At 42.7% G+C, this 15,776-nt stretch overlaps 6 protein-coding genes across 7 annotated transcripts; 3 read left to right on the plus strand and 3 right to left on the minus strand.

Annotated features, from left to right (window-relative positions):
- Positions 1–2: 2 nt before the first annotated feature.
- Positions 3–774, minus strand: BCIN_04g05420 (hypothetical protein). The gene has a single exon (XM_001557625.2). The coding sequence runs from the start codon at positions 502–504 to the stop codon at positions 58–60; it is 447 nt and encodes a 148-aa protein (XP_001557675.2). The 5' UTR covers positions 505–774; the 3' UTR covers positions 3–57.
- Positions 775–5,822: 5,048 nt separating this feature from the next.
- BCIN_04g05430 (hypothetical protein) lies at positions 5,823–8,043 on the plus strand. 2 transcript variants are annotated; one of them, XM_024692670.1, is made up of 3 exons: positions 5,823–6,086; positions 6,145–7,173; positions 7,419–8,043. In XM_024692670.1, exons 1-3 carry the CDS (start codon positions 5,915–5,917, stop codon positions 7,841–7,843), a joined length of 1,626 nt encoding a protein of 541 aa, XP_024548449.1. In that variant the 5' UTR covers positions 5,823–5,914; the 3' UTR covers positions 7,844–8,043. The 2 variants fall into 2 exon arrangements, with proteins under 2 accessions (XP_024548449.1, XP_024548450.1); XM_024692671.1 differs by having other exon boundaries at positions 6,145–8,043.
- Positions 8,044–8,741: 698 nt separating this feature from the next.
- On the minus strand, positions 8,742–9,820 carry BCIN_04g05440 (hypothetical protein). Its single transcript, XM_001557630.2, has 2 exons — positions 9,402–9,820; positions 8,742–9,251 (listed from the first exon to the last, which is right to left on the minus strand). Exons 1-2 carry the CDS (start codon positions 9,658–9,660, stop codon positions 9,073–9,075), a joined length of 438 nt encoding a protein of 145 aa, XP_001557680.1. The 5' UTR covers positions 9,661–9,820; the 3' UTR covers positions 8,742–9,072.
- A 176-nt stretch (positions 9,821–9,996) lies between these two features.
- On the plus strand, positions 9,997–10,948 carry BCIN_04g05450 (hypothetical protein). Its single transcript, XM_001557631.2, has one exon. It carries the CDS (start codon positions 10,056–10,058, stop codon positions 10,899–10,901), a length of 846 nt encoding a protein of 281 aa, XP_001557681.1. The 5' UTR covers positions 9,997–10,055; the 3' UTR covers positions 10,902–10,948.
- A 180-nt stretch (positions 10,949–11,128) lies between these two features.
- BCIN_04g05460 (hypothetical protein) lies at positions 11,129–11,767 on the minus strand. The gene is made up of 4 exons (XM_001557632.2): positions 11,707–11,767; positions 11,517–11,626; positions 11,376–11,460; positions 11,129–11,322 (listed from the first exon to the last, which is right to left on the minus strand). Exons 1-4 carry the CDS (start codon positions 11,707–11,709, stop codon positions 11,299–11,301), a joined length of 222 nt encoding a protein of 73 aa, XP_001557682.1. The 5' UTR covers positions 11,710–11,767; the 3' UTR covers positions 11,129–11,298.
- A 162-nt stretch (positions 11,768–11,929) lies between these two features.
- Bctaf13 lies at positions 11,930–12,816 on the plus strand. Its single transcript, XM_001557633.2, has 2 exons — positions 11,930–12,250; positions 12,326–12,816. Exons 1-2 carry the CDS (start codon positions 12,187–12,189, stop codon positions 12,700–12,702), a joined length of 441 nt encoding a protein of 146 aa, XP_001557683.1. The 5' UTR covers positions 11,930–12,186; the 3' UTR covers positions 12,703–12,816.
- The last annotated feature ends 2,960 nt before the right edge of the window (positions 12,817–15,776 follow it).

Here is a 15,776-nt window from a genome sequence, read left to right on the forward strand (position 1 = left end):
GGTGCAGTAAGTCGATAATCAGTTGAGCCACTGTGGCACCGTCGAGTGTGGCACTTCTCAACTGTGCTGGGAATCCCAGTATCTCTTTCGCGCTGCTGTGGCGAGCTCAACGCCTTGGAATCGATTTTGAAAGTAATTGAAGACACCGTATTCTTCGCGGGTCATCACATATGTGGTGGGTTCTTCTTGTAGCTTCCTCCAGATGTTGTTGATTGCGACTTCCAGGACACCGATGACGACTGGATCCCTGATTTCTTCCTCGCTGTCTCGAGCAATGTCCAAAGCTTGAGATACTGAAAGAGTGCCGATAGAAGCTTGTCTATACGCCTCTTGGCTGGTTAAATGGCCGTTCATAATCGTGTGGAGCGATAAGGAGGGGTCGAAATGATCCGGGTTATCGAGGTGCGTCTTAGCAAATGACGAAAGAGGAAGGTGAGAGTCTTGAATGAAAGGCATGGTGACGGAGTAATATGTGGTAAACGGAATGGTTTTATCGAGTTGCATTAGCTGTCATATGATAAGTACTTGAGTACTTTGTATGATCTCGATGTGATTCGGGCTTTTGCCTGATTGCGGAAGCACTGCAGCTCAGCTTGTCCGACCAATAGCTCTTCTGGGAAGGTAATCGTAGATGAATCAATGGGTTCGACGCTTTGTATATCTGCTTGGGGGGGTTGCGTGGTGATGTTAAAGGAGTGGATTCGATGTGATGTCGATGTGTGATGGTAAGAGAAATTCTATTGGAAAGAGTGAAGCAAAAGCAGGGAGACTGGCTTGAAGAGGTTGTGTCCTATATAGTAAGATTCAAAAAGTATAAGTTCATGACTTGCGCCTGATAGGTCTCCAAAATCTTATTACAGACATTGAACCCTGGTATCGTGGAAAGTATAAGATCCAATTAAATTGGAACATTTCCGCGCTCTGTCACAGGAAGAAAATGCTTGTAAATGCTTGTGGAGTCAAATATCAAAGCTCCTGGGCCCTGGGGACAACAAGGAATCAGAACATCATCATTTTTCAGACCAAATTTAACTAATAGGTCGATTTGCCGAGTCAGTAAATATGGAGTTTCAACCCAAAGTTAAACAGTTAAACGTCTTATGCAAAATTGCGATATTGCTTGAATCGAATTCATCTCGTTTCTCCCGCGTACCGGGAAAGTAACTCTGACACCAACACCAAGGTTTTTTGGATACACCTGTCTCTTAGCATGCCCATACTTTTACCCGACTACTGTGATCTGGTGACTGGGTCCGTCGATTTTGAACCTACGGCTTTCGCCCACCACCATTATAGCCTCAAGGCCTTCGTCGTATGTAAAGTTTGACTAGATGATAGGGTTTAGATGCAGTAGAGCTGTAAAAAGACCCTAATTTAGCAATCTAGACCAGGAAGACAAGACCGGAGCACAACGCCTAAATCCGACTGCACAATCTACTAGTAATCAGATCTCGATCCTTCAACGTACACTTGGTTGGCTGGCTGGAATCCTTACATAAATCCAACACTGATTGAGATATCTCAATATAAAATTTGATATGACATTGACTCATCGGAGACTTTATCCCGGCGGCCAGACATTCATGCTAAACGAGCGTCCGAAGTGTTCTAGTGGCAAAAGAAGCAACAACATGGAATTCCCTAGGCTAGGACGGAGTGCAGAACTCTATAACCGAAAAAGAACGACATACATTAGAAATTTGGAAACCACTTCGAAAATTAGAGCTGTATAATTTTAGCATGATTAATAGCTTCCTCAGAAGCACGGAGCAACTGCCACTTCAGCCATAGTCTGCTGCTAAGCGAATGGGGAACAAATAAAGTATAATCGTCTCCCCTGCCATTTCAGATCATCTCGCGCTTCGCTCTTCGCACATCAACCTCTTCACGGCTCTCTTCACAATATTTGAATTAAAAGAGAGTTTGCATCCATGAATCAATCCATGACCGATCAATGAACAGATATTCAAAGCTATAACATAACTCGTAAGTTGTTTTAAGATTAGGGGGCTGAGGGGGCGAGAGGGGTTCACAGATACACCGTTGGTACGTACAGTGCACATGCAGCACTGCTCAATATCTGATTTCGATACTGGGTCAATTTTGGTCACGAGGAATGGCGCCACCGACTTGGGAAAGCATCTGCTCAACCATAAGCAATCCTAGAATTAGGAACAGTCAAGGCATAAAGTCAATGTCTCGTGCTGACTCAGGTATTTATTGGCTGAAGGTTAAACTTCGCTACATGATTAACTTTTTTAACAACGACAGAATTTTCCCAATTACTAGATAAATACTCTATTGAGTTTTCACGTCTGTATTTCAAAGGAAAGTATCGTGCTCGCCACATCACCAAAACGTTGGAACAAACTCAAATCTCTTTTCCCCCCCCCCTTCCCCCCAAAATATTAAAAAATTATGCCTCGGATCCGACGATAGCCTCGGAATCGGAGCAAACTCTTGGAATTTGTATTCCACAAGTTACATCAATGCATTTGTTGTTTGAACGATCGTTTGTATCAAGATCCAAATGATGATCTCCGTCTTCTCGGCTCATGCATTCGCAATTCTTTCCCGTATCCTTTCCATCTCCGTGCTGCATTGAGAAGTCGTCCCGGATTTCTAGAACTCTAATCAAACAACAATCTCCTCATCCCCATCCCGGATCAAAAGAACAGGACAGACCTTGCCGTACGTCCGCTATACCCGCAGCAGCCGCTCTCTTAGAAGTGCAGTGACATGCATCTCCCTTGCCCAGCTTTTTTATCATCTTGGCTCTCTTGGCTACCCCCTCCTTCACTATCCCCTTCATATGCTCAAGGGAACTGTGGCCCTTAGCTTCTCTTCCCTTCATGTGTTCAAGGGCAATATGGTCGATCTATCGACTTGCAGGCCGTGAAGCATCTGTAAATCAAAATTCCAAAGTTCGCCTCAGACACACTAGCCACAAAAACTCGGAGATTTCGAGGAAACTCGGATTTGTAGCCACAACGACAGGCGGCCAAATCCAGACTCTCGAATAGATCGACCCATTGATTGACCCATTGATTGGTGGAATACTTCCGCGATGCAGAGGAGCTCAGGAGTCAGAGAGCATCATCCAAAGGATGGCCCCCTCCCGCGCCCCGCACTTTTTGGAGGTCAGCGACCCTCCCTTACTTCTTTTTGACATTGCTCCGTCCCTTGAGTGCTTCATGTATTTCATCTCCATATAATTTAAACCCGGCACTTGTTATATCCGTTGGCCTGATAAGAAAGAAGCCGTTTGATGCACGCACGTCGCACTCCTGGTAAATACTACGCCATACTTTACTGGGACCTGGGAAGAACCCTTTTATTCAGTAGCGAACTTTGGTGCCTGTTTGACTGCTTCCAACAATCAGCCTCATGTTCACAGCTGTCAACTAGTGAATCCTAATTCAACATGCAATGCAAAACATACGGTACAGATTCCAATGCAATCTTTTAAACTTCTCGGGACAAGGTTCCGATCCTAGTCTCAGAATGTCCAAAACTTCTTCGCGTAGAGTCGTGGTTGTCTATAACCGAGCGGTGCGACAAGTGCAAAGTTTAAGTTTGTGCCCCTGACTCGCCGTCAGCACGTGCTCAGCTCTTGATTAGCTGTTGTACGCAAATAATACTGCCGAGTTGCCTTGCTGACAGTCCCGGCAATGCTCAGCACCAAATGAAGAGTTTCCAAATCCCAACAGAGATGAATCTCCACTAGATTGGTTCACATAAATACAATACGCGTACGGGGCACGGCAAGGACTTGATGGTAGCCCATTTGTCTCTGTCATCCGCTTATTTCCCAAGCCCTATCTTGAGCCCACCTTTTGTTGGCCGACTCTCTCAAATTTACTATGTCATCTGAGGTTCAAATAAGTATGTAGGCTGCACTTCGGTTTGGGGGGGCGGGCTCTCTTCGGACAGCTGGAGAGAAAGGCAAAATGATTGTATGCAATCATCGTGGCCAGCAACTACGCGCGCGTTGGGTGCGCACCCCACCAGTCCATGTATGAGTGATGGAATTAAAAGCAAAAATCTTACTTTTTCGTCAATAACAATTTATTAAACTTTGATCTAAATTTTGTTATCCAATTGCAGGACTATCTCCCCGAATACAGTATATGTTTGCCAAACCCTTTGTCATGATTACTGATCTCCGCCGCGGGAGATCAGTGGAGCCTCACACTGTGTACTCTGTACAAAAAAGATACCAAACAATGATGAAGCCGACGAAATCGCTTAAATCGGTTGTGACGGAGCTGAGATTCAAGTCATTTCTGGAAATTTCGATGTATTTGCATTGAAACAAACTTTACTTACACGAGTAGAGTCCACAAAAGACTGAGATTTGCGGCTTCTTTCCACGGCTTGAGCATATCCTCTAGACATGTTCGCGTCGTCGATGTCATAGACCCAAAGGAGCAGTCCTTGACACGTCACACATGTATATTTGAGGGACCGCCATCATAAAGTGCCAGAGGTGGTTTCTTCTAGGGGTGTCAAAAAGCTTATTTGATCTTCCTGCTTCAAATTTGATGAACAGACATTAATTGCTAGTGTGAACCTTACGTCCCAAAAGGGGAAAAGCGTATTCGAGCCACAGGATTCCAGCCGCCTTGCCACGCGCCAATAATTTTATGCTTTGCTTTAGTTGAGTTGTGCTAATGGTGCCTTCCTACACTAGATCTCAACCCAGCCGCTCAGGCTTGAGAAGAAGCGCTTAGTGCCTCCTAAGAAGTTGACACTAGGCACCTTTTCACGTTGCTGCCAAAGGGCCCTAGATTTGCCGAGTAGACTTGGTAGAGACAAAGTATGATCTGCTCATGAATCGCATCAAATAGGATTCAATGACTCTTTGACCTTTTTTACGTGTGTAGGATCCTAAGGGTCGATGTCGTCGTGATTGCGTTGATTGGTTTTTCATGTCATCTTTATACTCTGTAGATGACACATATCATCAGGCAGTAAAATGACATGTTTCAGAACCAATTCTCCTTGATTGAAGTTTCCTTCTGGGACTGCGGAATGTTTAAACATCGAGCTAGTGGCTCCGATCATGTGCAAGACACGTGAATCTGATATTTCTTCTTCAAAATTTCCCACTTAAGGGATAGGATAAGACATTTTCAATGAAAAACTTTGTTCTGCAGAGATGCTTCAACATGATTTGTCTGCTTTACGAAGCAACCGAATCCCCTCAAACTTTACTTTCATCCGACTTTACTATCATCTGACTTTTCGTACAAATCTCACCGTTTTTTTCTCTTTCAAACAATGCATACCAGGGAGCAGCGAAAAGAACATGAAGATTAAGGAATAAGGACAAACTTATTGATAGAAAGTTCCTTGGCTTCTATTTACAAATAACAAAAGTATCAATTCAAAGTTGGTTTCGAATATCTTGTTTCGCTTGAACTTGCAAACTCTGTACCATTCATTAGGGCATGACGATTAATGACGTACTAGGTACGTCGGCAAGACAATCTCAAACTTTTACCCTCAAACTTTGGAGGCTTTTTCATATGTATTGTTGTCATACATTGTTGACCGCTACCGGCCATGTCTATTTCCAACACAATTCATGTCTATATTGCTATCCCCAAAATGCGGGTGCAATTGATAAGACATATGATGTTCTCGAGAAAAATAATGGAGTGTCCACTATTTTCAACTCGGTAGGCGATCTTTCGTAGACAGTATACTAAAGTATTAATCATGACGTTAACACCTCCCACACAAGTTGGGGTTGGCAGTGGTGACACGTTAGCAATTTCTGGCTTGTGCATTCTGTTTTCTCCATCTTCTTGCCCTGTGAATCATCTACATTGCGAGTTCTGCATCTTGTTGGGTTCGTGCGCATTTGTGCATTTCAGGAGTTATAATCTCTACTTGTATATCATCTATAATGTTTAATTTTACCGTGCATGCATTTGCAGTCCTACTGCTTGTGCTACCAACGGTTCTTGCAGCATCCAAAGCATACGTAGAACTCGTCAATGGAACACCATACGACTGGCACTTGGTATCCAATGAAACATCTCACATGAAATGGTTTCCCAATACCACCATTCCATCTGGTATTCAAACCGCGTCCTGTTCTTATACTCAGCTCCCAATTCTAACAAAATACCACAGGTACCAGCGCCGAATCCTGTATCTCATGGATTCTATATCTACGGGAAGCAAAAGCTGAAGCAACATATCGTATTGATAATCCTTCATCCCCCGAATCCTTTACCGTTCGAGCCCGTCGAAATCCAACCAAAATCGAGGTTGCCTATCATGAAAACCTCTCCTCTCTTAACAATCCCAAAAATTCAATCATCGACCTGGTCTATAGCAAACATCATCCGCATCCATTCATTCTCGCAGGAAATGGTATCTCAGCCCCCTACGTCAGCTCTAACCCTCCAATCCCCTGGATGCAAACCACCATTTCCACTCTCTCCTCAAGTCCTCTCCGTGAAATCAGTATGCCCATGGCTCACAGTGCAGGCGCTAACGTCGTAAGCGATTCACTAAACGGGCCAGGCACATTACACAACACACAAACACAATCCAATTCCGTATTTATGCAACTAATATTTGGAGCCCGCTGGTTAGATATCCGACCTGTGTTCTATGAAGGGAAATGGATGACTTACCATGGTACATTTGCCGCAGGGAAAATGTGGGGTGCCACGGGTCAGAGTATTGAGGATGTTATTGAAGACGTGAATAGGTTTACCAAAGCACATCCCGGAGAACTCATCGTGCTTGATATATCGCACGATGCATCTAATGCGTGGAAATGGAGGAATTTCAATGCGGTGGATTGGATGAAGTTTTATGAGTTATTGAGTGGTATTCGTAATGCGTGGCAGGAACCACGGAGATTGGGATGGGATTTGTCGATTTTACCTTTTGACACTTTTGTGACCAAGGGGGGTAATAGTACGGTGTTGGTGAGAATTCCCTGCGATGCACCGGTACCGATCTCGACATTGCCTGGGAGGGGGAAAAGAGATGCAAATGCCACTCTAGCAACATCTTCAGCTGGCTGTGATCCTGTTAGTTCAGATGGTTATCTTGCCCCATTTAACACCACAGACTCACTCGACTCACAAGAGCCACCTTCTTCCCCTATTGATAAGCGGGAGATGTCTAACATTCCTGGTGGCATTCGTAAGTATCACTTGTCCTTTCACATTCCAGTTCATAGCTTTCAAATCGACTTGAAAATTACAATCCCTAAAGTCTTCCCTTTTGTTTTCAGTCTTAAATTTTTGGGTCTTCCTTTGTATATTGCATTGTTTATATCGTAGTCTCTCTTCATCTTCACGTCTTTACTCTCGTAAACATATCATTTCTATCAAGATCCCCCCTAGGTAATCGTAACCGCCTTAAACTAACCACTCAACTCAACTCAGTCCCTGACCCTCTCTCCCGCCGTGCCGCCGACTACAAAATAACCTTCACTCCCCTCCCCGCGACCCGCCTCCCCGTAACCGGGCACCACTCCGCCACCGCCTCTCCTTTCGATCTAGCCTCCTCTCAACTCGCCCTCCTCTCCCTACACAAATCTTCTTCCGCCATCACCCCCACAAACCCCGCACAAATGCACAAATCATCCTGGATTCTCACCCAACCACGTGCCTTCCAGGCCGATATCGGTAATTGGTGGAATTCTATACTCGGGTATGCGACACTGTCACAGCGGAGTTTGTTTAGTAATTTTGGAGGACTTGTACAGGGGAGAGGGAAGAAAGGAAAACCGAATTTGATCGAGGTGGATTACATCAGGACTCCGGACGTGGCGGCGTTGGCTATGGCAATTAACGTTTGGGAGTCGTGAGTGGGTGGGGTATTGGGGGAGGGAAGGGAAAGAGGAGAGCTAGATGGAGAGTAGCGTAAGGAGACCGATACTGTGCATCACATAAAAGTATATTATTTTAATGATTATTCTGTAATGTTCAATTTTTGGTGAATCGATCTATGTTTTGCGTCACAGCTTCGCATGACTAGAGTCGAAACAGAAAGTGGTTGATAGATGCATACGCTACAGCAAAACTTTACATACATGACTACAGTCCTCAGTGATCTGACTCGGAGACCTGCTAGTGTGGTTGGTGTAACGTCCTTGTAAGAATTAAGGCGCATAACCACATATCACTAGTCTTTCGGAGATAATTGTTGCATGTAGGCCTGTCTGCAGCTTTTGCATTTTGGCTTCCTCTGTTGTGAGTGGTACCACACCACCACGACCTGAAAGGATAATTTTCTTTTTTGATGCAGAAAGAAACATCGGACATATGGGTTTCAAGTGATGCCAAGTGAGTGAATGCGGGCTAGAAAGAGCCCATGGGTCTGCAGTAGCACTGTGGCTGTCTCAGCATCATGGCATGTAGAAAAGATAATTGGGCATCTTATTGGCTGGAAGATATGTGGCAGGACAAGTGTAAATAGCAAGGTTATATAAGAATGAAGTGTACCTATTAGGCATCGAGGGAATATTTGGAATGCAAGTATACCACTCTATATATTGGCTGTGTTGATGTCCGTTGGGAAGATATACAGTACCTAGAAGCTACCATGGCAGTGCAGTGTAGCCCGCCCCCGGGCACCCGAGGTGGCTAGCGGAGCGTGGTATCAAATGCTTCTTTTGCTTTTTTTGAGATACTTTTCGATATTATGGTTGAGAAATATTAGAGGTTTCATCACTAGGGAAATAGCATATTGCGCGCTTGAGCGTTTGCGAGTAATGAGTGGGCGGAAATTCTGAAGTCAAACTACACTTTGCCACTCGTCCCAAACATTGAATTGAGATGAACCACCAACCATCATCTGGAATCCATTGCAATCTCCCAAATAATCATCACACGAGAGCCATTTTCACGAACCAAATCCTTTCCAAGAAGACAAATTGATGGTGATCATGATCAATGGAGGTATTTCATTCCCAAATGCTGCAGGTGTGAAAGTACTATGCTCTATATGTAGATTCTGAGCCTAGCCATCGATCGTCGCGACAGCAAAACACCATATCCCATTCCCCCCAAGAAGCAAAATCGTTAACATATTCGTTTATGATCTTGGCTTCTCCTTCTTCTCCTTCCACAAAGCAGACAATCCGACACCAGAGACCTTGACGACCTTGAAACGAACACCAGGAATATCTCCCTTGGCCTTTCCCTTACGACCGAAACCAGCGAGGAGGACCTCGTCGTTCTCATCGACGAAGTTAAGACAACCATCGTTAGGAACTGTAAAAAAAAATCATGTTAGTATCTCTTCTTCATTTTCAATTTTCCCATTTCTCAAAATGCCTCAAATCATCCTTCTCTCGGCCGCAGATCTTCAATTTATCCTCCGTGATCTCGCAAAAATCCCTTGATATAAGATAATCCACATACCGAAAGCAGTGACCTTCTTTCCGTTCTTGATCAACTGGACTCTGACACACTTTCGGATAGCGGAGTTAGGTTGTTTGGCCTCGACTCCGACCTTCTCGAGAACGATACCCTTGGCGTGGGAGGAACCTCCGAATGGCGAGGACTTGAAAGCGGTACCCAAGGCACGCTTCTTGTAGGACAAATCAGACCATCTTTGCTCGCGACGATGGTTTTGAAGTTTGCGAGCGGCGTTGAGACCTCTTGGCTTTCCTTTACCCATGATTGCTATTGAGAAATTTCGAATTAGCTGCTGATTGAATTTTATTGAGAGTATAAATCGTAGAGAAATTGGGTATGTACCGAATTAAGGCGATAACGGGAATTGATGGGTTATGGTTAGTTGTCGATATGTCGTTGCGAAAGCTGGAGAGAAGAATTTCAAAATCACAATGAGTGCGTGAAGCTAAAGTGCGCTAAGCGAACAAATGAATTTCTGGGCAGGATAAATTGTGGCCTGAAAGTAGTCAGGATTGATTTTATTATCAGGCACCAACAGTAACACAGATTGTCGGCGATAACAATCACTGATAAGGACTTCGATAACTTCTATCTAACAGCTCCAGACTCCCTATTGCATTCATACACATATACATTCTTTAAATCTTAAGATTCAGTATGGAACAATCACCAAAATCAAAGTCAAAACGGCCAGTTCGTGATCCACCTCCAGTACTCTTTACTACACCTTCTCAAAATGCCTCTCACGTATCATTAGAAGGTGGTCTGGCACCTGTACAATCCAATCAACCATCAACCTTATATCCCACTGCCTCTAGAAATTCTCTCGTCCATCAACGTTCCCAAAGATTACCATTGCGAACCAACCTCGATGGACCCACCGATACAGCTCCCATAACTTCCCTTCCACGCACAGGGAAAGCTCCTTCTGAAGGACAAAAACAAGCTGCGAGGACCGATGCATTATGGGCTGAAATGCAAAGTACATTAGAAGAGGTCGAGCTTAGTGCTGTAAATGCGACACATGTATTTGGACCTGAACATAGTAGAGCTTTAGAGGAACTACGGAAAACACAAATAGCTTTGGCGCAAGCGTGGGCTAGGAGTGAAGCGGATGATGTGGTTGATGAGGGACGTAAAGGTGATATTGGGGGTGGGACATTGGGAAGTGAGGGGAAGAGTGCTTTAGATGGACCAGGGATGACGGCGACATCTGGAACGGATGGAGGAAGGAGTACGGTCACTAGTGGGGTTCATAGTGGAGGTGGAGAGAGGATGGGTAGTAAATTGGAGGAGGATACAAAGGCAGATATTGTATTGGCAAGGAAGAGGAGGGAGGCTAACGATAGGTATTTCCAAAGGGTCAATGAAGGAGTTCTTGATGTGGTAGCAAAGTTGGAGGAAGTCGCTTCCGCAATGAGATCTGTGGAACAAGAAAGTCGAGATATTTGGGGTGACAATGAAACTATGGATACTGCCAGTATTCAAAGTTCATTGCCTTGAATCATGACGTAAGAGCTCCAATCTCGATTTTAAAGGATCGAGGAGCAGTTTCTAGATCCATTTTTTGGCACTTGTCTTGGTTGTATACTGTATATGGGCGTTCGAATCGGCATTAGCGAAGGTGTTTTGGTTATTGAAAATTGGAGAATGGAGACTGGAGACTGGCGCAAAGGAATAGCTTCTGCGAGGAGTGCTTGAATGCGCAGAAGGGAGAAGGTAAAACAATCTGGTATCGTGTTCGATTATGCGTATAATGTATTATTTATTTGCTCAAATGCCACCCTCTTATGACCTTACAAGCACACCTTCTATGCCAAATGTCTTCAGATCCAGACCTTGATTTGACATAAATTCATCCCCCCTCCAAACGCCATGGAAATCCCCTCCCCCAAACATTTTAGTTGCCAACAAACAGAGAAACCTATTGTCATTAATCAGCAACTCCCCAGTCTAATAAATTAGAGTACAACTCACAGCCATAACAACACAGCAAACACTTATATAAGGGCTCAATCGCTCTCCTATCCTCGCACATTTCCAGAACAGCCCAGTGAAAGTGCTATTCTCCATCAGTATCTCAGCCCCCAGTTTTGTTCAAAAGAAATGCTATCATACCCTTCCTTATTTCGATCCATAATGTTGGGAAATAATTGATGTGCGTATGCGCTCGTACATATGAGGAGGAGGAGCACTAGCAGCGCTGATTGGAAATTGAAGAGAGCTGACTAGATAGCTTGTTAGTACTTTTGCGCAAGAGGATTTCGCATAGCAGAGTCCTAAATTAATATTTCTGGGCTTGACAAACCATTTTTGTGCAGTAGTGGCCGAAATCACAGGAAAACTTTTGGATGAATGGAGTGTTTCTCAATATATGAATCTGTAAATACCATCATCTATCAAACACATTTCCATTCACATGCATTGGGCAGCCGGTAGCGTAGCCGGATTATCACTAGTTCCGGTTTCCCGGATAAATAATTAATCATAGCATAGCTCGCGGAAGCTCCGCGACTCTACTCTACATCAAAGATATAATTTCCTCCCAGAGTGACAGTACCATCACAAGAAACGCGCGGATACATCTTCTTTGCGGCGCTTGAAATCTATTCTCGTGGAAACGTCGATCCAGAAATTGACTGAAAACACAACTATTTACCAGAACTACAACGATCGAATTTGGGAACATACCAATTAGTATCAGACTTCTTCTCTACAAGACGCGCGCAATACATCGCATCGTATCTTGATCAGCTATTCCGATTCAAATTTCAACCTACCTGCAAAAATGTCTGAACCAAGAGCTCGCGCAGCCAAAAACCGCGGTCAACAAAACTTCACCGAAGCAGAACGTACGTTCCAATCTTTCCCTATGGCTCTTCCTCTTCTCATTCCCACCAATAAACTACCAAACTAATCCAATCTAGTAAAATCTTTCCTGCATGCTCACGGTGACGTTCACCATGCCCTTGAAACCACGACTAAAACCCTCGATGAAATAGTAACTGATTTCATTATCGAGCTCTGTTTTGAAGCTTCTCGCGCCGCCCAAATAGCTGGTCGACAAAAGGTTAAACTCGATGATATTAAATTTGCTTGTCGGAAAAATCCAGCTTTCCTAGGAAAAATCACAGAGGTGTTTGAGAAGAAAATGTTTATTGATGAGGCAAAGAAAACTTTTGATGCAACGGATGATAAGTTGACGAAGAGTAGTGGGGGGAAGGTAGAGACGCTGGGAGAGGAGGATGATGTGGAGGATGTGGTGAATGTTGTTAAGGGTAGGAAGGGGATGGGAGGTGATTAGGGGTCTATGAGGAATGAGATACACATTGGGAAACTTGCATTTGGAGTTGGATAGGTCGATACCCATATTAGGAGTTCATTTTCGGAATCAACAATAACCTTTTACGTCTTTTGACTACTGACTTTATTATTGTCACCTCCTTGTAGAAATTTGCTCGCTCATGAAATTGATATTCTTGATTCTTGGCTCCAAGTGGAAGCGACTATCCAGCGTTACTTGTTAATGTTCTATGTATCCAAGCAATTCTTTTCAAAGTACTTGTGTTCGATTTGGATTCCAAGTTCCATTAGTCCTATAAGACGAGAGGTCTTTATCGACATCTCCATTTCCTATTCAAAGCCATATATCCTAGATCTCACTCACTATAATTTATGCAGTGTATGTACCATGATGAGAGGATTTTCACATCGCATCGAACCATAACATCAATCATATCTCCTCATCGTTTTACAGATATACTACATCGATTTTAACATGCCCTGATACCTATCTCTTCTCAATTTCCCCAGTGGCTATTTCGAGAAGATTATTTAAATATCGAGAGTTGAAACTATTTATTTAGTTGCTTTCACCCTTTGTCTTTACACACTCATTTCTCTTTTCCCACCACTTCAATCTATCTGATCCGAAATTGAAATTACTTTCCTATTCATTCTTTCTATCCATTCGTTTTTTACCCTGTACGGAATTATACACAAGCTAAAGGTATGAATCAAGGGGCATATTATGTCTAAATACCACCTGTATATATTGAAGTCAATCGATTTATTCAAACTGTGAATTGATTCCAACCCCAAAGTCTCGACCGCAATTGTGAGAATTTAGCTGTTGAGGGTCTGTATTATTTCTGGTTGAGATGAGCAGTATTAAGGAACATACATACCAAGTGAATTGCCATCTCAGTCCTGGATACCACGATCTGTGTGGATTTTTAGGTATTTTACTACAATAAATGAAGTTCACAGCTATGAGGAAGACTTAGGTTCAACATTTGCATACATTATTTCTCATAGTCGGCACTCGAGAAATGTACAACTGAGATGATTGGAATCGGGGGATGTTTGGTAGAGATTGATAGCATGATGAATAGGAATATCAATATAAATATAAATACCTTTACTATGTCTTCACCATATTAAGAATTGGATACTGAGATTATACACCCCTTTAATAGTATGTATACAATATTCTCGGTTAAATGATCAATATGATCAAAGAAGCGATACAAATAAGGGGGATTCTTTCATAAATTTTAAATCGTATTACTCTCATTTTCCAGTTCTCTCACAATACTTTACTTTATGAAGCTCATCCGAAATCGAGAGGAAGAAGCAATATAATACGATTTCCAAGGTATCTTATATTCCACATCATTACATCATCACCTCGTCATCTCATCTAGTCCCATCTTATTCACATTATCAACATCTTAAATTCAATATTGCATACTTATACATACCATAATACACACCAGTATAACCTCACCATGAATCATCATAAATATTAAGATAAAGAGGCAGCGTGTAAGCTTCCTGTAGATATCTTCTAGCGATTACATCCTCTACCGTCTTTTCGAAAATACGAAAATTTGACATGTTGCTAGGAAATTAGGAGCGTTGAAGTACAACTAACTATTTGTTTTTGGGTTCCCTCGCTTCCTCGCTCATCGTGTTGAATATGAGATATGATGTGCCAAACCCCGATTTATTGTCCTCTCTTGACTGTGAGATGTATAAATGAAGAACTTGGGGGGTTGTGGATATTATGTTATGTTATATCAGATCTGATCATATACATCCGTTCATCTATCCATTCATCTATCCATTCATCTATCCATTCATCTATCCATTCATCTATCCATTCATCTATCCATTCATCTATCCATTCATCTATCCATTCATCTATCCATTCATCTATCCATTCATCTATCCATTCATCTATCCACCCATCCACCCTCTTCATCTCTAACACAAAAACTCTCTTCCCTTTACTTACCCCATTCACAAATACTAAATATTCGAATCCTCCACCTACAACTCAATTAACCGATAAGATAAATTCATCATGTATAACCCGTAAATACCTATCCATGTATGTATAAGTAGATCGGTATTAGGATAAACTTTCAAGATGTTATAATATTATTCACGAGCTTTTCATCCACATGTGCATGTGTATCTGCATCTTGATTTCCATCTGTATTTTTTTTTATCTTTTTTTTTTTACTCCTCTTCACCTCTCTTTTTTTTCTTTCTTCTTCTTCTTTCCTCCCTCCCAACATCTACAGAATCTTAAAATGTATATCTACCCTCTATTGATATTAATATTTTCCCCTCTATTTTCTTTCCTAGCGTAGCCTGGTCTAATCTTGTCTGGTATAGATATTCTTCATTGTATTGTTTTATATTCATATCCATATCTATATTCAATCTCAGCAGAACTCTCCCCATCCATCCTACTACCCCATCCTATTACCCCCAACTCCCTCGCATTTCCCTCCTCCCCTCATAAAGAAGAACCCCAGATTTCGATTACTCGATCAATCAATCCATCCATCCATCCATCCATCCATCCATCCATCCATCCATCCATCCATCCATCCATCCATCCAATCCATCCATCTAATTAATTAATTAAATTTCCGATGCTCTTCTTTGAAACTGTATACATAAATACACAAACAGATACATAATTATATATTCTAAATACAAAAATGTATACAATCATTACAAATAAACAAATCAATATCTATTCACACCCCCATCCCATCCCATCCCATCCCATCCATCATTTATCACCACCCCATCTATTATCCCATTCTCTTACAATCACAACTATAACCCCTTTGAACCCCTCTATTATTCCAATACTCATTTCTATTCTCGCTATGATTTACTATCCTATCCTATCCCATCTCATCTCATCTCAACCACCATCTCAACTACCATCCCACCCCCTCTCCCACCCACAGCCCTCCACACTACCTCTCACCCACCTCACTCCAAAACAGTTCAAATCAAACAAAGTTCACAAACTACCCCCAAGCGAGAAACAAGAAACCCCCCCCCTCCCCA

Source organism: Botrytis cinerea, chromosome 4 (genome assembly GCF_000143535.2).
Source record: "Botrytis cinerea B05.10 chromosome 4, complete sequence".
Taxonomy (NCBI): Eukaryota; Fungi; Ascomycota; class Leotiomycetes; order Helotiales; family Sclerotiniaceae; genus Botrytis; species Botrytis cinerea.